Source organism: Anser anser (genome assembly GCF_964211835.1).
Source record: "Anser anser genome assembly, chromosome: 16".
Taxonomy (NCBI): Eukaryota; Metazoa; Chordata; class Aves; order Anseriformes; family Anatidae; genus Anser; species Anser anser.
Window position 1 is genome coordinate 9,812,675 of NC_139737.1, and position 21,142 is coordinate 9,833,816.

General features: G+C 35.9%; 1 protein-coding gene across 10 annotated transcripts in view; it reads right to left on the reverse strand.

Moving 5' to 3' along the window:
* Nucleotides 1–21,142, reverse strand: part of NCOA3 (nuclear receptor coactivator 3) — an 85,629-nt gene that overhangs the window by 4,775 nt on the left and 59,712 nt on the right. For all 10 annotated transcript variants that reach the window (XM_083802166.1, XM_083802168.1, XM_083802165.1 and 7 more), the window contains 19 exons: nucleotides 19,583–19,690; nucleotides 16,858–17,030; nucleotides 15,652–15,752; nucleotides 14,557–14,731; nucleotides 13,789–13,977; nucleotides 13,432–13,533; nucleotides 12,494–12,634; nucleotides 11,135–11,282; nucleotides 9,871–10,259; nucleotides 8,707–9,587; nucleotides 6,900–7,035; nucleotides 5,597–5,785; nucleotides 4,805–5,044; nucleotides 3,934–4,060; nucleotides 3,259–3,430; nucleotides 2,417–2,713; nucleotides 1,233–1,337; nucleotides 536–761; nucleotides 140–314 (listed from right to left, as the gene is read on the reverse strand). In XM_083802166.1, coding sequence (XP_083658292.1) covers nucleotides 140–314; nucleotides 536–761; nucleotides 1,233–1,337; nucleotides 2,417–2,713; nucleotides 3,259–3,430; nucleotides 3,934–4,060; nucleotides 4,805–5,044; nucleotides 5,597–5,785; nucleotides 6,900–7,035; nucleotides 8,707–9,587; nucleotides 9,871–10,259; nucleotides 11,135–11,282; nucleotides 12,494–12,634; nucleotides 13,432–13,533; nucleotides 13,789–13,977; nucleotides 14,557–14,731; nucleotides 15,652–15,752; nucleotides 16,858–17,030; nucleotides 19,583–19,680 — 4,064 coding nt within the window. In that variant the 5' untranslated portion in view covers nucleotides 19,681–19,690. The remainder of the gene's footprint in view (nucleotides 1–139; nucleotides 315–535; nucleotides 762–1,232; nucleotides 1,338–2,416; nucleotides 2,714–3,258; nucleotides 3,431–3,933; nucleotides 4,061–4,804; nucleotides 5,045–5,596; nucleotides 5,786–6,899; nucleotides 7,036–8,706; nucleotides 9,588–9,870; nucleotides 10,260–11,134; nucleotides 11,283–12,493; nucleotides 12,635–13,431; nucleotides 13,534–13,788; nucleotides 13,978–14,556; nucleotides 14,732–15,651; nucleotides 15,753–16,857; nucleotides 17,031–19,582; nucleotides 19,691–21,142) is intronic.

A 21,142-nucleotide genomic window follows, 5' to 3' on the forward strand; every position in this document is an offset into this window, starting at 1 on the left:
GGACAATACAGACCTTAGAAATATAATTATTTTTCCCTTTTCTATATCCTTTTCCTACTACAAGCTCTTTAACATAGTTTCTACTTTTGGACAAACTGAAAGACAATTTTTGAGCTATAGGTTATAGCTGTAAATTTACCTGCTCCTGGTCATGCTTCCTGAGGGCCAGCCCTTCATCTCAGGAGACTGGTACATCGCTGCTGCCTGAGGATGCTGCATCATAGGATTCTGAGAGGGTCCCATTCTTGACGACATCATTGGATTGGGAGGGCTTGATACTCTGCTAAAGGCAGGATCAGGTTGTTGGGTTATTCCTGACAAGACAAAGAACAATATACTCATTTATCATCACCTAGGACTTGGTTTATCTTCTTGCAAGGATAGGAGGGGAAAAATAATCTTTGTTATAGGAGCATTTCCATTTTTCAGAATGATCAGTATTTAGTCATTTTGGATTAACAATAAATAAAAAAGGAAAAGAACACCAGACAGACATTCAAAACAAAACAAAAAACCACCATGTTAGTACTAGTACCATAATTAGGTGGATAGGAGAATTGCTGTGGAGGAACTTGAGCCATTGGAGGGCCTGTCAGACCACTGTCCATGCTTCCTGAGGCAGTCACATTTGGTGGTGGACTGAAGGCCTGAGGTTGCTGTTGCTGCTGCATCATCATTGCCATCCTCTGTTGTCTAAAATGATGACTTATTATCTCCCTGTTACGCTGAGCCACCATTTGAGCATTAAGAAAACCTTGTTGCTATCCCCCAAAGAAAAAAAAAATCATATTAGAAAATTTTTTACAAATAAAGTTGTCAGACTCAAACTGTCTACACTCTTAAGACCCAGTATATCACTCACCAGAATAGAAAGAAATTTTATTTTTAAGAAAACCCACAGCTATTACAAAAAATATCCAAATATCAAACAAAGGTTTTCATTGATTTCATTGTTACTGTTACAAAACAGGTGATAGAGTAGACTGTCTATTACTTCCTACATGGAAAAGACAGTTTGCACACTGTACTGATAGCATGAACCCAATGAACAAACCTCTCTGAAGTCTCAAGAATAAAAGAGGTAAAAAAAACACCTTTTTTTTTAATTGTACAGTGGAAGAAAAAAATGCTGTGGCACCAAGAAAAAAGGTTCAAATTCTAAACAAACCTGTAAAAGATGTGTCTGTCCAAAAATGACTCTTTCAGAAATCGTTAGTGTAATAATTACTTACCTGTGATGCCACCTGTGGCTGCATAACTGATCTCATCACTGAGGTATTACCACTGCCTGGATTTTCCATTTTCATTTCAAGGGCTTGACGGGTTTGATTCATGAACTTAGAAAAAGATATTTCAGCACTGTTAGCTTGAAAATACCAGTATCTGAACAAAATTATGGCAACTCCTTAAAAAAAAAATTCTTTACACACCACTTGAATCTCTAAAGCACAGTGGTTAATTTTTCCTTGTTTGACATACCTGAATTACCAAACTATTTGCTATCGAGCTCAGACAGACACACAAAAAGAAAAAAACCTTCAAATAGTGCAGTACCAATTGGCTTTATTTTTCCCTTTGAAATAGCGCTTTTTAAGAATAAATATATAACAGACTGTCTCTCTGTTCCAAATCATGCTTGGGGCCGAAGAGTATGATCTCCAGCTTTGTTTAAAATAGTGAAATTTTTTCTCCTTCCTTTCTATCACAACATCCCAAAACCATACAGCTTGAACTAGTGTCGTAGAACAGCCAAGACAGAACACAGCATTTCCTAAGGATTTAACGTTGCCATTCCAGGTCACACAGCACTATCTCAGTTTTCTGCGTTTTATTTGTACATTTTCTATTACCCAAAACTTCACCATGTCCAAGTGTATTTCTGAAAGGCCACAGCACAGGAAGCATTTTCCATACTAAAATCATATTCAATGCTGTTCTCTTATATTTGGTATCAGGACTTCATTCTCAATGGGAATTCAATACTGAAATCATGCAGCAATTTTTTAAAGCAGTGCTTTCAAGCCAGTGTTAAGATCTATGTGGCTTTCATCTACTCTCTCAACTTCTATCCTAAGAAAAAACCTACGGCAACAGCAAATCATAAGGGAAAGCAAAACAGTATTTCAATAAGCCCAAATGCAGGAGAAAAAAAAAAAAAGAATATTTGGTTTTCAGGAAAAATGTAACTGCTTATGTAGTGGTTAAAAATGATAATATTAACATGGATAATGAGATCATCCAGAGCTATGTTGTACAGGATTACCGTTTTAATTAAAAAGCACTGTCAAAATTAAAGTTCCGTCCTTTCGATCATCTGCTATAATGTCAATTTCCATATTCCTGAAGTAATACACAGTTCAGAGCACACCACATTCTGAAACAAAACAAAAGTGTAAAAGCAGGAGCAAAAGATTACCTGCTGCCCCTGAAGCCTCTGCTGGAGCTGCATGCGGAGCTGCTTTGGTGTATTGGTCCGAGGTCTCATCACATTTGCTCTAGGATGCATACTTTGAAGTGGAAAATTGCTTTGTTGGCTCATCTGATTCATCACTGAATTAAAGGATGGCTGTTGTCCCTGAATGCTGCTAAAACCTCCTGGCAGGGATGCCCCTTGCCCTTGATAGGGCTGACCATATAATGAAGGCTTCTGATCAATCATCACTGCAGATTCCTGACCTTGAAATGAATCTTGCTTGGCTTCCAAAGCTTGCCCCTTCAAGAGATGTAAAACACATACTGCTAGTGAGACCAACAGTTTCTTGAGTAGAAGATAGCATAAGCAAGATTACTACTAGTTTTGTCTCTAGACAAGTGAAATAGCAAAAGTGATTGTTAATAATTTATTTTAAAATCAGTTCTGCTGCACACTGCTCACATAAGCAGATCAATATCATTATTCAAACCCTTCTGCACTTTTAAACTGCAGTTTGTACAAATGATGGTGTGATTTTGTGTTTTCCAGTAAATTCCAAAGATTTTAACAGAATTTCTTTTTCCTATTTGTTAGCCATGCAAATTCAGGCAGGCTGGAATTAGAAGAGATGAAAGTGTCCTACTCACTCATCGGTTTAATCAATAAAAGTTCTCCAATGATAACCATTACTCTAAACAAATACTTCCAAAGAGATTTAGAAAAATGGCATCAAGGAAGTGAGAAGAGACACATGTGAGTGAGGAGGCTCTCCTCACTTTCTTTTCACGTACCAAAATAATAAAGGCTATTGGAAAAAAAAATGGCCAGAATTTCTTCCTTCTTACTTGGTTTACAAGATCAGGAATTCCTAGCGCTCTGTCAATTTCTTCCAGGCTCGTGACATCTGTGTTACTTAGCAATGTGTGCAGCTGATCCAAAAGCGCTCTTTCCTCATTCTGTCCTTCCACGTTTGGTGCTGCACATAAGAGGTCATCCAAAGAGTTTCTCACTAATTGTCTATAAATATATATAAAAAAATGCAACCATTATGGACTATAGAGATATGTACTTAGTTTTTATATTATATATTGACCTGGTGATGATGAAGTACACCCAGAAGACTGAAGTAAGACTTAAAAACTTAATGTCCACATTTAGGTCTAGAAACACCCAGTCAATTGTCATCTATCCTTCAACATTTGTAAATTCTGTTTTCTCCTGGCACCTAAATATTAGCTTCTGAATGTTCCAGAGAGACATAATTTAAGATTTTCCCACTCTTTTCTCTGTGCCTCCCAACTCAGGGACTGATTGATTTTGTTAGCAATACCTTTTGTGGGGCTGGGTTAAAGAGGTCCAGTGTCATATGATGACAAAATATCAGCAGAATAGGAAATTAATTCTGATCTGTTGTCCCCACCGCATAAGCTACTTTGATTTTTTTTTCCAGGTCTTAAATTCATCTGACAAAGAGTGAACAGTTGTATTCAAACACTTTTTAAAACTTTCCTTAATTCTACCTGTTTTGTGAACCCCGCGATGCTTGCTCCATGGACAGCATGTTGTCAGGCCATGATCCTGGCTGGTTAGATGGTGCCGGCTGTCCGTAGGGATTCCCCCCCAAACCCATGTTAATCTCATTCGACCCTGTGAAGTAAAACACTTGTTTTTAAAACAAAAGGTGTCATCTTGCTCTTCAGTGTTCACACAGTGTTGTGGAAGATCATATAAATTATGAAGTAGCTTCAAGAGCTACTGATTAGCATGTTTCAAGGTGCATGCATACATAAATTCATCCTCAGGCTTATTTCAAAAATATGATATGACCACAGATTTAAATATGAATATGAGTACTTAAATGAGTACCTGAATTTGCAGTGTGGTTTCATATGAAATTTGGACAAGCCATGTGAGAAGAGTTTTGAAAAATTTTGCAAAAAGCTTTTAAAAACCCTGATCACTGTTCACAGTAATAATAATAATATTTATGTCAAAGATTATTAAACAAATTAGGTACCAAGTAACGTGAATTAAATTGATCAGAATACTAGCATCTTCACATATAATCATAAATGGCATCCGGTTCCTGGAATTTAGCAGTGAAGTACTGCACTAAAGTAACAGAAATAATCTATAAATTATCCAGAAAAGATCTGGAGATTCAGCATGAACGACCTATATACAAAACACAGATCACCAGAAAAAAAAAAACAGTAAGAACATCAACAAGTCATCAAATGCCCCAGTCAGGGGAGATAAGTCTTAACCTCAAAGAGTCAAGTCTTCAGATGAAAAGCTAGCATTGTATGAAAACTGAAAACGTTTTGATGATGCTTGCAAAGAAACTAATGAGATAGTGCTAAGTATGACAATAAAAAATAAAGAACTTACTCATGTGAATCATTTGCTGTTGTAGCACTGGTCTTGTACCAGGTATGCTATTAGAACGAACGGGCAGTCCGGGCATAGAGCCGCCTGCTGTGGGTCTGGGCAGTGATGCACTAAACTCAGGTCCTGGTCTCATCACTGAAGTAGAACTTGTAGGTTCCAACCTGTTAACCTTTGAGTTTGGCAAACCCCAGTCTCCGGGCTGGTGTTGATTCATAGCTACATTTCTGTTGGGAGCACTCACTATAAAAAAAAAGCACAAAATACAGTATTTTTTTTTTCTAGAATGCAATACGTGTTTTCGTTTTAAAACTAACTTTATGTAGATTTCTTTGTTGGTGGTTTTCATTTATTTTTACACCAATAAGGACACTCGCCAATGACAGAGCAATTCACTGAACACTTAACAAAAGCAACTAAAGGTTACCATGCTAAGTTTTAAATCATCAGTTATATTCATTAAATATATATTTAAGTTGCCAATGTTTGACTGCCATTGTGACTTGTTCTTGCTTCTATATATCAAAAACAAATTAAATTCAAAAACTTTTAATAGTCAAAAATAATTTCACTACTATACAGAAACAAAGTCCTGATAATAATACACAGATAATAAACAGCTATGTTCTTAAAACTTCAACTAGAGATAATAATTAAGAAGTATTTCTATGCTGATTATAAAACTAACATTCTTTAATGTTTCTTCTACCAAAGTTCATACTATAATCTTGCAATATTTTTTGCATTAAAGCTTTTTCTTTTACAATGAGAACTATTTGTACACAATCAACAAACCTAGATTTGCTCCAAAGTTTTCCTGGTTTTCAATCATTCTTGGACTTCCACCCATCAAGTTTTGCTTTTGTAACATGGAGAATGCATTGACGTTCCTCACTGGAGCACTCGAACCCACAGGGCTGTCTAAAGACATGGCTCTGCTGAAAGGTGGACGGGTGGGCTGCACAGACTGGGGACTCCTCATACCTGTTGAAGAATTAAAAGAAGCTTGCAATTGTATATTTTAAATAGAAAGTACCATTAATGACTTATAAAAATTTAATCTATTTACAGGCATGTATATTTGACCTTAAACAAGCCAATAGCTAGCTACTCTGCTTATGTTCTCAATGCCCAAGCCACATTTTGAATGCATAGTTCAGACCTTTCACAGGCAAAGCCAAATGCAACTCCATCTGACACTAGACATAAAAAGGTATGTTTTAATTTAGGTTCTATAATGAACCCTGCTTTTAGCATTTTGAAATACTCTAGTATTTCGGACACTTTAATATATAGGAGTGGACTACCCATCCTTTGGATAACTCTGACATGGAGACAGGAACAAGTCAAATGGATCTCTGAATCAAGTGGAGCCCAGAAGCAGTATGTTTTGGAGTCCAGAAACAGTATGTTTTTGAGCACTTTGCATTACGTGGATTTATTAGTGAGATCACTGTGTTCTACAGCCAATGCTGTCAGTGACCTTACATGTTCTTGTACTTGATTTCACATTTCTCATTATCCATGATTCACCTCCTTAGGTTACCTCAGCAAACTATGACCCCATATAATCAAGAGATGACCAACATTATAAAAGGACATGACAATTGTAATGATAATGATGCTGGTCTATTAGCAAGGTTATCTTTTTCTCCTACTCAGCTTCCTGTTAAGAAAGGTCATTCCTTTCAATGTCAAGGAGGAATATTGATTAGAATTTGCAAGCCACGAGATGTTTTACATAGAGTAAGTAGGAAATCAAAGGCTTGCCACCAATCCCATGTTATTTCCCTAGTCATCTGCAAGGAACAAAAATCCTCAATTTCAATTTACAGCTGACAAAACATTTTTCCTGATGTTTTGCCTCTGAGAAATCTGGTGGACAATCCCAGAAGAAACCATTAAATGAGGAACTGACGTTAACTTTATTCACTGTGTATATAGTAGATAAGTGCAGCCATTTTGCATTGCATTTATCCATGAAGATACAGCAGATCAAAATGTATTCTCTAAGGATTTTAGGATGCATTATGTTTACATCAAGTAAGAAGAAAAGCCTAATTGTAAAACCAAAGTGATATTAAATGAAATTCCTTACTCAATGGGGCATTTCCTTGAAATAATGCTTGCTTTGTTCCAAAGCTATTTCCATTTGTAGACATAGCATTATTATAAAACTCTGAACTAGTCAGATCACCTAAAATTGCATCCAAATTATCCAAGTCTCCACTCATCTGAAAAAGAAGCAGTAAAATAACCAGGGTCATTTACTATCATACAACTATCATTCAGCTTTTATTTAGCTTCTCACTAATCTTAAACAATATTATTGAGATAAATATTTTAGTTCACGGGCAGTACCTTAGGCTTTCTCCCAATTTCCAAAGAATTTCCAATATCAATTAGCTATGTTTTTTAGAGTATTTTGCTCTGTTAATTTTGAGAATAAGGTGAAACTGGAGGTACATGTAAATAACAAGAAACTCATTTTCGAATATAAAATTGCAGTCATCTCAAATTACAAACATAAAAATACTAACAGCAGCAAACAATATCAAGAATGTTTACCATTCAGTGATAAATACTGCATTTGCCATACATAAATATCCAAATTTGATCATTGCTAAACACAACACCAGACAAAAAGTACCCACATATTTTTCTAGTCAATTGGAGCCCTAATCTTTTTTGTATATTTGTTGTTGAATCAGATGTGCTTTTACCAGAAAAAAAAAAAAATCATATATAATGGTTTTGAATCTTCACACAATAAGCTTGTCTGAACATGTTTGTAAGATCTCAGGAGCAAGTACTGAAACTATACTAGGGTACTATTACACAGTTGTTAGGAGCTGTAAGTACACTGTTACTAACTGTTTATTGTTGTTCTATAAGAGGTACTCAGAAGTGTTACAGGGTGTTTTACTTAGAGTCAGCCATTCGCAAATGTAAGAATTGTATAGGCATTTTTATTTAGAGTTGTTACTGATTTGGAAAATCCAAATTCTAAGATACCAACATGTTTTCAGTAAACTGTGCCATAATGACTGGTATTATTTGCTTTAAAACAGTTCCAAAGGTGACTTAGGATCTAAATGCAAAATAAGTACTATCTGTACTTCATAATTTTATGAACAGCTGTCTCCAACAAGTGTACCACTGCTTTCAGTAGAATTATTTCACAGAGACGTAGTTTGCTTTATTGTGACATTTCTTGGAATTTCATCTCTTGAAATATTGAAGCAAATAGACATATATAAATATATATTTGAAAACTGTATCAATATAAGTATATATATTTATATATATAATATATGAATATATATGTATTTGAGACAACTTTTCCCTCATTTAAGGGAAAAAAAGAGTACAAGAACCAATTAACTAAACCCAGTCAATATCTATTTTAAGCATTACACATTTTTATGTATTGCATATATTTTCAAAATGACATTACATAATGTCTGCTAGTTTTACCTTTTGTTTGTTGCATTGCCAGCTAATTATAAAGGCGTTTAACAGCTCTGTTTCATAATAAGCCACAAAAATAAACACGTTCAATGTGAAATTGCAGATGCTGAAGATTTAATTTTAGGTAACAATTTGTAAATAGATGCTACCTTAATCAAACAATAACTTAAAGTCTGCACTACACCAGGACTTCAGTACAGCTACAGCATTTGGTTAAATACATATCTCATACTTCTATTTGTTTGAGCGTTGGCAGTTACAATAAAACCTGACCATGTAGTTCCCTACCATCCGCACATAACATGTTAGAAATGTTTATACGTGCATACAACAACAACAAAAAAAAGTGTTGTCCTTTTAGCAACTCACTGTAATTTAAAAAAAAAAACAAAACACTGACTAGTTCATTACCATCACTTTACATTATACTCTACCTCCTCTGTCGGTTCCGTTTTTATTTTCATGTCCTTTTCTTGACTGGAAGTAGGAATAGTAGAACTACTGCACTGACCCATTTTATTATCCACATTTTCTACTTTAGGCTTCAACTCTTTGGAAAGTGGATCCTTAACATCATCTTTATCTAACAGGTATCTTAGTAAAGCATTGTTTTCCTTCTTCTTTGGGCTCAGTTGTTCCTGTTTGACAGTGCCTTCTCCACATGGGGCTGTATTAGCAGTGTCATGATATGTGTCTTTACCAGTAGCTTCAGCTGTGATCTTGGCTACTTCTGCAGGAGAATTACCGTTCTGCAACAATTTATGTAAAATTCTATGCTTCTCTTGCAGGAGTGACCCATGCATGTTTGAGGAGGAAGACACCCCTCCAGATGTCGATGAGGAAACTCCTGAAGGACTGGTAACATTGGTAGAAGATTCTTTACAATTAGATTCTAATGGCGAGTTGGATGCTGTGGAATGTCCTCTTTCATCTGAGGAGCACGTGAGTAGCTGAAGCAGCTTTTTATGCCCTTTGCTTTCAGATTGTCCTCTCTGACTTTCAGGTGCCTCCAGGCTTCCCTCTTTACTATCTTTTTCACTAAGGAGATCCCTGCTGTTTGACTGGCAGAGGGAACTTTCCACTTGATTTTGTTCACAATACAAGCCGGAAGGGCTTTTGGAGTCTTGGGTGCTTCCTTTATTTTGCTGAGCTACACTCATGTTTGGGGAATTATCCAATTTTGGACCTGGAGAAGAAAGTGTTGATAACAGGGAAGTTCCAACACCCTCGCTAATGGCTTGAAGAGCACTAAGAGAACTGCTAGAGAAAGTGCTGTTGCTGGTGTTGCTGGCAGATCCCATTGGAGAGTGCATACCTGTATCACAGGAGAGAGAGCAAACTTATTAGATTACAGTACTGACTATACCTACTTTTCCTTCAGGATTATGTCTGACTGCTACATTAATTACTTTTAAAAAAGTTAAGAAGTTTAAAAGTTAATTACTTTAAAATAAATTTTAACATGAAATTACGTATAATATATTTAAGTCACGTGTACACAGTCATATAGAACTGTTAAAAAGGATGAAAAATGGAATTCAGATAAAAGTGGGAGAAGAGAGCTTTAAAAAAAATAGCTTGCAGCAAAAATGAAGTACCTGTAACTGGAGAAAACTGGTGCGAACTCATTTTTGGACTCCCTCGATTCCTAGGAGATATCATTATATTCTGCTGGTTGGATGTTAAACCAGGACTACCGTGTGGTGGGCTACTTATATTTAACCCATAACTGTTGTTCTGATAAGCAGAGGACTGCATTCCTGGTCCAGAGTTCACTGGCCCCATACTACCAGGGCCTCCATATCGAGAGTTGTTCAGCTGACCCACTGCATTGGGATCTCCCATGCCATAGTTCCTGTTCTGCAATGGCATGCTTTGACTGGGTGACATGTTCATAAGACCACCAACAGAATTTGTATTTCCAGCCACAGGTGTTCTCATGTTTTGCCCAACTGCATTAGGATTTGGTCGATATCCATTTTGCTCTCTGTAAATTCAACAAGACACCCAGACACCCCAAGAGAACAAATTAAAACTGTATTCAGAATCAAATGCTATAAAGACAGAACAACAGTATTAAATAATTTTTCAATAAGAACAGTGAAAACTCAAGCATCTCCACAAACACAGAACTGAACTATGCCACTCATTTATTCATTCTAGAAGTGCTCGGTCCTTTAGGTGAGTTGAGTTACAAGTGCATACAGTATCACCTCTTCCTTCTTCTGCTTCGTTCCTGAGTCAACGCATGACACTATCCTAACATGCACACTAATCACACCCTGAACAATCTCAACTACTCATTTTTCAGCATCTGGAGGTACTTTAATGCCAGAAGCTGAGAGACTCCCTCCAGAGTGGCATATCAATTATTCCTGCAATCAACAAGAACAGGTCACAGGAAGTGCTATTTAAGGTACGTTTGAGTCATCAGTGATGCATCTGAGGGGGTTTTGTTGTTGTCTTTTTAACTGGTCTGCAATTAAAAAGAACAAGATGAAAGATAAAGCACATAACTAAGCATTTCTATTTCCAGTGTTTCATCATTGTAAATGTTAACCCAAAAGAATACTAAACACATAATGACAGGCCCCCTGCAGGAACAGAGGGAAAAACTTCCCTTTTGACTGGGGCTGTCATTCTGCCACACAGCTGCGAGGCTGCATGTCGACTAAAATCTTAAGATTGAATAAATGTGTCATTTATTTGCATGCTATGCAACACTGCTTCCCAAATTATTATTCTTCTGTTTGAGCTTTAACCAAATAAAATATTTTGGCATACTAGTTTTTCAGGTATCTTCAAGGTTAGATATATTTTTAAAAGCTATGACACTTAAATGACAGACACCATTGATTTCACCTTTGAAGAAAGTGGGTAGAGACAAATCCATGACGGTCATTAGTTACAGGATTTCGAAATAGTTTACTCTTTGTTTGCGCAGTTACGATAGTACCATCCGCTAAAGAAAACCGATACAATGGTGTTTCAGCATGACCTTGTGTATAAGCTGTAAAGGAAATACACTGATATCAGTCATATGTAAAAGACCAAAAATTGTTAATATGCACTCTATAGATTTTTCAGCAAAATATCCCTCTTCTGATGAAGACAAAAATAATCCAAGACACACACAAGAGTGATATTCAACTAAAGGAAGCATTACACATTTTCTCCTCTAACAGCAGAGGGAGCAGAAAAGCAAACAAAAGATTATTTTGATGCTGCAGTATTTTGTGCTAACCATGCACAGCTGGCAAAGTTCTATATTTAACAGATTTCCAAGACTAGATTAGCAGGTTTCCGTGACTCGTCCTTGGGGAGAAAGACTAATCAACGCTTAAATAGCAACTTCAGTTAAATAAATAGGTAACAAATATGAAATAGAAATGAAATTTGGAAGCCTTCTGATTAAGTACTTTCAATTTCAAATTATTATTTTTTTTTAAATCAAAAAATTGTGGAAACCACTGCTTTTAATCTGAGACCCAAATTTCTTCTTAACGTGGGATTTATTTAATCAGTTAAATTGAAGAACTTCCAATGGAATCTCCATTTTCTGCCACTACACTTTCCTTATTTAATATCCCCCTACTTGAATTTGTTAATCATTGAGAAACACTACAATTTAGAAAATGTACGAAATTTCATTTTCTTACTGTAGATGGTGGCTGTACTTCACTTTATCAAGATTATCAAAGTAGCATTACAAAATAACACTGGAACACTGAAAATATTTTGAAACCCTGTATCTTGAATAAGATGAAAAAAGGCATCAACACAAACATTACCACTTTTCAGACTAGCTAACAAGTAAACTATCCTTTCTTTAGCAAAATAAAATAAAAAGAAAGTCATGTTAAAAGAGAATAACAAGCTAATGACAAACAAGGATTACATGTTATTACAGAAATTTAGCTGTCACTGTCATTGCTATATCCATCCATGGAAAAAAAGATTACTTCAAGCTTCCAGATTATTTATCTGGCATTTTCCATGGAAAGTATCTACACAGACACATTAGAAAAACAAAATAACTTCTATCAGAATTTCTATTTCTCAAGAGTTCATCCTTCTTCAGACTGTACATATGAGTCACAGCAATTAACTAAAAATATGGAAAAAATGAACACAGGCAGGATTTTAGCATTTTTGTTTTTCAGAAAAATATGCAGTCACTGGGAAAAGCAGTACAAGCAAACACTGCAAACAGATTTTTACCTTCATGATAATGGCGTTTGTTTGACCATGTCTGTCCATCATTATGGCATAAGAACCTCTGAATACATCGACGAATTGTGTCTTCAAAGCCGGGTCTCATGGAAGATCGCAACGAGTTTGTATCAATGTTGACAAGTTTGCCTGTTACATGGAAGAAAACATGCAAGATAAACTCTTTAGGACTATACCAATCCTTTCATATAAACATGATACATTTCTGAAGGCTCCAACATCACTCTTTGAATTGTTCATCACCCTAACACCCAATTTTAAGTATGCAGAAGCTACGTTTATGAATAATCTGCCATATGGGAGTATGATGCTGCTTGTTAAAACATCAATACCCAAACGGATTTAGATAATCATAAAAGAGGAAGTTCAAATATCCGTAGGTTAATACTAGAGCTTTTAGAAAACATACAGCAACTTTATCTCTGGTTACAGGCACCTAAAGGATGCACAGACAGTAAAACTTTCTACTAACCAGCTACATCCACAAATTAACATCTTAAACATAAACACTGAAAAGCCCAATATAGGTATTTCAATTTAAGCAGCGTAAAATGCTTTAAATATTAGCTCACGTACTGCAGAAAAATACAAACATTCTAGAACTTTCATTACCTTCAATTATGATTTATATTTCTTACATGTGAAGGAAAGCATAATGAAAACAATTTGAAATGCTGCCAAGTAAAGACACAAGCAATGTTTTAAACCAACCTGCCAGACAACGCCATAGCAGCATACAGACAGAAAATGTGTCCCACACTTGCTATTACACCCCAGTGCCAACGATGGTATATTTAAAAAAAAGTTAGGAATTCTTGTTATGAATTCTGCTAGTCACTATGGATCCGCAACTTATTTATGTATCTAAAACAAGCACATGGACAAAAAAGATACCTTCATACCTTCATCTTGGGTACATTTCTCACCTGAAAGATCATGTCTCGTAATAAAACTCTCTGGGTTTGTTGGAAATACTCTTTCAGCAGTTGTGATACGACGTGCCACACAAATCATACAAGACTGCAAATCTGTATTTAAAAAAGAATAGTTTTTCTTTCATTTCTTTCTTATTTCATTCTGTTAAAGAATCTAATAAAATAGATGGAGCATCTTGCATTGTTAAAATAGAAGTATAAACAATAAGAGTTTAAGTTTTTGCATTCTGTTCCTACTTCATTCAGAAATGGATTGCATAAGCTACAGATTTCATAACACATACCAAATAACAAAAAGCTTTACTCAGAGATTTCTTTTCTGCACAGTAATTGAATAAAATTTCCTACCTTCCCCCTCTTCCATCATAGCTCTTGGCTGAGATAAAGCAAAACACTGCATTGTTTCATATCTCTGACGTGTATCCTGATGGCTGCCTACATCTTCCAAAAGATCATGAGAGGTTTTCACCATCATCCGGCAATTAAATGTATGGCTCTTCTGTCTAGGTGTTTCATTGGTCCAAGCAACTCCGTTAACTTAAAAGAACACAGTATGGGTTTATAATGATTTTCTATTTTTTTTCTTAACTTAGATACCTTGTTACTAGATTAGAGAGATTAAAGAGTTTTAAAATGTACTCAATATACCATCATTTCTATACCTTGGGAATAGTAATATTGTGAGCCAAGTAAAAAAAAAATATATTTCCTTAATATGACAATTTCACTCTTACTTGAAAGACAGCTGAAAAGTCATTCCCAGATTTAAAAAACAAGCAGTTCCTTCAGCTAGTCCTGTAGCTATACAAAATGTGTTCCTTTAGTATGCTTGTTTTATGTTACAGGTAAACAAATTGAAAAGGCTAAAGTACAGTGTGAATTTCCAGCGCATTTATTTCTAGTGGTGTGTTTATTAAGAATATTTTAATTTTGTGCACTATTAAGAACATACTACCATGTTTTCAAAATTAATATACTTTTGAAGTCAAATTTCCTTTGCAAAAGTAACTTGTTTTGTAAGGTTATCCATTACAAGTTACTTAGGTGTTTGTTTTTTTCCTTCTCTGATTATTTTCAAATAGTCTAATGACAGTATAGTAAGTCAACTTTCATTACCTGAAGATTTTGGTAAGTTTTTAAGGAAGTCCTTCCGGTCCTCTTCATGCAGGATACCATAGACGCTTGTATTTACCAAATCTTCTTGTTTATATTGCAAATACTGTGTGACATTTTCTGACACAAATACTATGTTCCCGTCTCGATTTACAACGAACAGGAAACCATCCAATGCCTAAATATTAAAGTGACAACATACCATATAAGACTGCAAAATTCTGAACATAATTTAGTTTAAAAATCATGCAGGTGCTAAACGTCAAATTACAATATATGCATTTCTTTTCATGGGTAGTGCTAAATTTTCAATTTTTTCTGCACAGAAAATTGTGCCTGTTAAGAAATGATTTCAATATCCAAAATCAATCTATTCATTTATTATTCAATTGAGATTTTTCACAGGGATAGCCAGCTTTCATGTTTTATTCTTTCTTTATCTGAACAGAAGATAATGAATTCATAAAATTATTTCAATAGCTGGCAAACTCAAATACGAAGAAATTCAGTAGAAACAAGTAGTAAGACATAACCATGAAGACATTTCCACCACCAAGTGACAAAGTAACAGAGAGTCTATCCTTTTGTTAAAATACTGTATGTTCTTAACTGAAAGAAAAATTAAATTTTTATTTAAAACAATAAAGTTTCAAACATGCTTTTTCTTAGATTAATATGCTTGATAGCAGCATTTGTTGAAGATGCTCCACATTTTAGAAACACAAACATCGATATACATCACATACCTCTAGTCTTTGTAAAACCTCATCCATTTATTTTAATGGACACTCCCTAAAGCTAAGGGAAAATATTTCTTGTATGGCTAAGCCCTGCTTTAGTTGTAATTTCCTAATGACTGCCAGAAAAAGTAAAGCACAAGAATACAAGAAAAGGCCAAAAGCTATTCTTTTCTTTCATTCTACAGACTATTTCAACAAAAATAAGAAAACACAATGGATTTTATTTCTGATCCTTTCATGGTTCCATATAGTTCTTGCATACTATTTCACTATAGCATTGCAGGCTCTATTGTAATAGTTTCAGCTGCTCTAATTTTTTTTTCCATAGGGATTTACCAGGTGCCTAGTTTGTACTTGCCTGTAATAAAAGAGGTCCCAAGGAATCCTTATCAATAACTCCTTGACCCGTAGAAGACACATCAGCTTTCTGAACATCATCGTCATTAGAAACAGCTTTTCCTGAAAATCAGAAGATGTTTCCATAAAGCAACATTTCATATGAAACTATATTTTTAATATTACTAGCCAAATTCTGGAAAGTAAATAAATAAAGGAAAAAACAAACAAACAAACAAACAAACAAAAAACACTAATGAGAGAGGAGATCTCAAATAGTTCTTGTTGCTTATGACCAGAGTAAATGTCATGGCTACGTAATATCAAACCCTTTGCTCACAAAAATTGACTTGACAGTTAAAGCTCGATCAAAGCAACCACCACTCTGTTTTGCGAACAGTATTTCTTCTGCTGCTTCCAGGATCATATGTCTGATGAATGCTTGATGAATCTTTCAATGTCCATTAAACAGACTTTTTGGCACATCTTTCTGGTTTTATTTTGATTATCTCATCATCATTGGTCACAGTCCTCAGATGCTATCACAACTGTTCTATGAGCAGTCTTTGGGTAGTGTTAATAAATATGTGTGTGTGAGCACACGAATATGTCTGTATGTATATGTATATATATAAATAAAATTATATTTTAAGGATCAAAATATCCTAAATGAGTAATTTGGTTGCAGGCAAAGGTGCAATGGGCATCCACATCAGGCAGGAGAATTACAGAAAACAAACAGTAAACTTTGTTCTGTGGTATCGCATACTAAGCTGTATAATGAAACAATTATTATATTAGGGTACATGCAATTGCATTAGAAATATCTTAAATATCTTAAGAAATTCAGAAATATCTTAAGACGTCTTTTTAGAACTGTTTTAACATGTATTCAAAACTGTGGTAAATTAGCAAGACTGGCAAAATACACAACATAGTTCACTTGATTTGAAAAAAGAATCTACTGCCCAAAGGAAATATGTATAGTTGACACTTGGTAGGCTAGTCATTTAAAATATATATATTAATATGTATATATATATAGTCATGTGATATATATATATATGGAATATATATATATTCCATCACTATGAATTTCTTTTTTTTTTTTTTTTTGGCATATACCCGTGTATTTAAAAATATATGTATTGTACCACTTAGTCTTACCCTTTGAAAAAGGAATCACAAGAAAATGAAATTGTTTGTTTGGCTTAGCAGGGAACTGTACCTTGCTCTTTTATCTGTCGAATCTGTCTCACGGTTTCTTTTAAAATAGCACATTTGTCTGGTTTGACGTTGAAATTATCAATGTCACTCAGATTAGCAGATATCAGTTCAGCCAGTTCTTCAATGTATTTGCTTTCCTGCTCACGCCGACGCTTCTCACCGCTGCAGGTCAGACTAGGAATCAAAAACATTATTACATATACTTATATTCCATCATGCACAAGAGCTGTGTTCTCACACTGAACTTCAATGTACTTCTTGTAACACCTATCTATTAAACTTAAGTAGTAGTCATTCTTCTAGCAAACACAAATCTAACGGGGTGTGTGCGTATGTTTTGTTCTGCTGCTTTTTTGTTTTCTTAATAATCTTAAGTAGCAATTTATCTTAAGAGGACATGAGGTTATTCATCCAAAAAAATCCTTCTGTGATATGCTATTGTCAAACAATGAAAATAGTAACCGCCTATTATAAAACTGTAACATTCCTATTTTAATCTTAAGTTACTTTAGATTTGTTTATAAGTTATAAAAAGGAATTTAGCATTTTATAAAATCTTCTCAAATTGCTTGTAATGAGATGACTATGAAAGGTGATACCTAAAATAAATTTCTAGGCATTGGGGAAAAAAAGAAAAAGTCATCTCAGTTTCCAAGAAAATCAGAATCCCAGACAACCTAATGTTGAGAGATAAAGTCTCTCTCTGAAATTTCTTTTCCTGCATAGTTTAACAGGAAAAAGTAAAGCTTTGCTGAGTAAAGATATGGTCTATAAGCTAAATCAACAAGAAGGACTGTGGCATACCCAGAGCATCCTGAGAGTAGGAAGAGGTATTCAGGAGAAAGGAAAGGGGGCAAGAATGGACACACTGAGGGAATCAAAAGACAATGAAAAATCTTTGAGAATGATAGAATCACCTAGGTTGGAAAAGACCTGCAAGACCACCAAGTCCAGCTGTCAATCTGACCTACTGAATCCCATCACTTAAACACATCCACATGTCTCTTAAATACCTCCAGGGATAGGGACTCCACCACTTCTCTGGGCAGCCCGTTCCGATGCCTCACCACCCCTCTCCATGAAGAAATTCTTCATAATATCTGAACTAAACCTCCCATGTGCATCTTGAGGCCATTTCCTCATGTCCTATCACTTGTCACCCGAGAAAAGAGACGGACACCATCCTCTCTGCAACCTCTGCGCAGGTAATTGTAGAGAACAGTGAGGTCTCCCCTAAGCCTCCTCTTCTCCACACTGAATAACCCCAGTTCCCTCAGCCACTCCTCCTCAATCTTGTCTTCCAGTGCCTTCACCAGCTTCATTGCTCTTCTCTCTACACACTCAAGCAACTCAATGTCCTTCTTGTAGTGAGGGGCCCAAAACTGAACACAATGTTTGAGGTGCGGTCTCACAAGCACCACGTACAAGAGGACGGTCACTTCCCTGGTCCTGCTGGCTACACAAGTTCTGATGCAGGCCAGGATGCCATTGGCCTTGGCCACCTTGGCACACTGCTCAGCACCCCTGGGTCCTTCTCTTCTGGGTAACTTTCGAGCCACTCCTCCCGAAGCCTGTACCACTGCATGGGGTTGGTATGACCTGCATAATCCTCCTTCTGTTGTTGATAATAATTATAACAGCATTTTTATTGTCCATTACTAAATTAGTCAAACTGAGTTCCAGTTAGGCTTTGGCCCTTCTGGTTTTCTCCCTGCACAACTTCACAATAGCTCTACAGTCCTCCTGAGTTGCCCGTCCCTTCTTCCAGAGTTCATAAACTCTCTTTTTCTTCCTGAGTTCCTGTAAATCTCTGTTCAGCTAGGCTGGTCTTCTCCCCTCAACTTTCACTGCATTGGGACAGCCTGCTCCTGTGCCTTTCAGATTTCATTCTTAAAGAAGGTCCAGCCTTCCAGGACTCTACCTGTCAGAACCACCTCCCAAGGGACTATGTGGAGGACACTCCCAAAGAAACTCTGGGATATGGTGCAAGGATCTGAGGATCTCATAGGCAATTTCTTACATGATGGAGGAAATTAGCAAGGGACAGTGGGGAAGTGTGTAAAAGGGAGAAATAAGAGTACACATGACGCCTGGTATTTTGGTGAAACTGGAGACATTTTGAGAAGGTTTTACTGTGTGGGAACAAGAACATGAAAGTATAGCACAGAACCATTAGTGTGTGGCAGAAAGTAAGGAGGTCTGAGACAGAAAACTAAATCCCTCAGACAACTGAATCTCTGACAGGTTTGAATGAGAGGCAGGAAGACAGCATGGAATAACAAAATTCAAGACAAGGTTGCAAAGAACTAGCCTGGAGAAATGCACGTCAAAAAAGTGCTCACTCTATTGCAGTATTCTGTAGTAACCATAACCATCTGAAATGAGGCCTGCAAATCAATTACCAGATATAAGATGCTGCCTCTGTAATTTCTTTGAAGCAACCAGTTTTTCTTCTTTTGTCTTGCAATCACAGCTTCAAACAGTGACTCCTTAAACATCCACTCCAATAAGATTTAGCAAGAGACTACCGAGTGTAGTTCATAAGCTTTGGCAGATCTACACATAATAGTAAAGCTGTGCATCTTCAAAACAAAAAATGCCCTAAGAATTTTTCAACTGAACACAATGCTTAGTTTAAACATACTCAAAAGTGCAATGAAAACTTGAAAAATAGTAAAAAAACCAAACACGTAGCAAAAGAAGCGGAGAAGTCTCTATACACCTACCTTGCACCTGGGGTATCACAAGGCAATGGCTTGCGCTTCCTTGACTCATTGGTCAAGCTATCCAAGGAGTTTTCTCCTAATCCACTCATCCTGACCATACATCAGCAACTAAAAGCAATAAAATAAGAATTGTGAATGAACCTCTCAAAATAAAAGTCTAAAATGTAGAGAATTTACCCAGATAACTCATTTATTTTTATTTATAGAACTGAGTCTTCATTTATTTATTTATAACTGAAAATCCATCTACCGTTTTAATATTAAAAATACATCTGGTTACATTTTTTTAAACCTATTTTTGTAAACATATATTTTGGTGAACTTTGCATCAATGTCAGCAAAAATAAATGTAAAAAAATGCATTTAATTTCATAGTATAAATTACAGTGTGAGTAATCTGTATTCTATATATGCTGAAATAATTTTTCCCCATTTTCAGAGACGTTTAAAGCTTTGCACCATAGAACAGGAATGACTGTATAGCTCCAATTTGGCTGAAAATAGTAAGATTCTCAGTGTTTTAATATACACTAGGAAACTTGAAAAGAAATAGGTTTCTTTGCAAATAAAACAATAAAGGAATTTAAATGCCATATAGCCTTAAAAAGACATCTAGTAAACAAAGAGCTTTCAGGACAAGTCATCTAAAGAAAAAAGAGAGGTGTCTGCATTGCTTCTGATGTACTAATTTGGTTTTCGCTTACCAGCTTTTTGTGGCAAAAAGTACTACTACCTAAGAGGAGCAAACTGAAAGGGAAAGACCCACAAGCACATATTTGTGTGAAGCAGCAGAGGGGTTGCTTGCAGCATTTGATACTGTTATCACTGTATGTCAGCTATGGACAGAGAATTGGGGACATTCTTCCTACAGCAGTACCAACCTTTGGAGACTAAAAAGGACAGAGGATTGCTGACTGCACTGAGGAGGAAACACTGGATTACTCTTGCAGATGTGCATAGTTCAGAAATAAACTGGCATACATTTAAAGCACAAGTTCTCTTTACAGCTAAGCAAATGTCATGATGCTTAACACGAAGTCATATTGATAACCAAGTCTCATTCCAAGTGATATGCAATAGGACAGGAAAGGATAACATACTTTGTAAATCACAGGAAAATTCAAAATAACAGTAAAGTATAATCTTGCATTTGAAACAAACTATTACACAAGATGCCTAACTCCACAACTATAGCCAGGACTGCACAGGTACGAAGCTGGTGTAACAGCTAACTCTCTGACGCAAAACCAGGATGGATAAGACAGGGTAGATGGAACGGCAAGCCTGAAGACTGTTATTCAGTCAGGTATTTCTCCAGGGTAAAAATTCCTGAACACAGGGAAAATAGCAGCCCACCTTGCTTGAGGCTGCAGGTACACAGTTACACCACTAGATGACAGTATATTGTCAAATGGCAGCAAGAACGGTATTTTCTTCAATTAAGCAGCTTGAACGAAAAGCTGCTCAGCTGAACAAGTAGTTTCAAAACCAAATTATATAAACAAGCTACGATCACGCAAAAAGCGGCCGATTCTCTGAAGCTCAGGGGAACAGACTCAC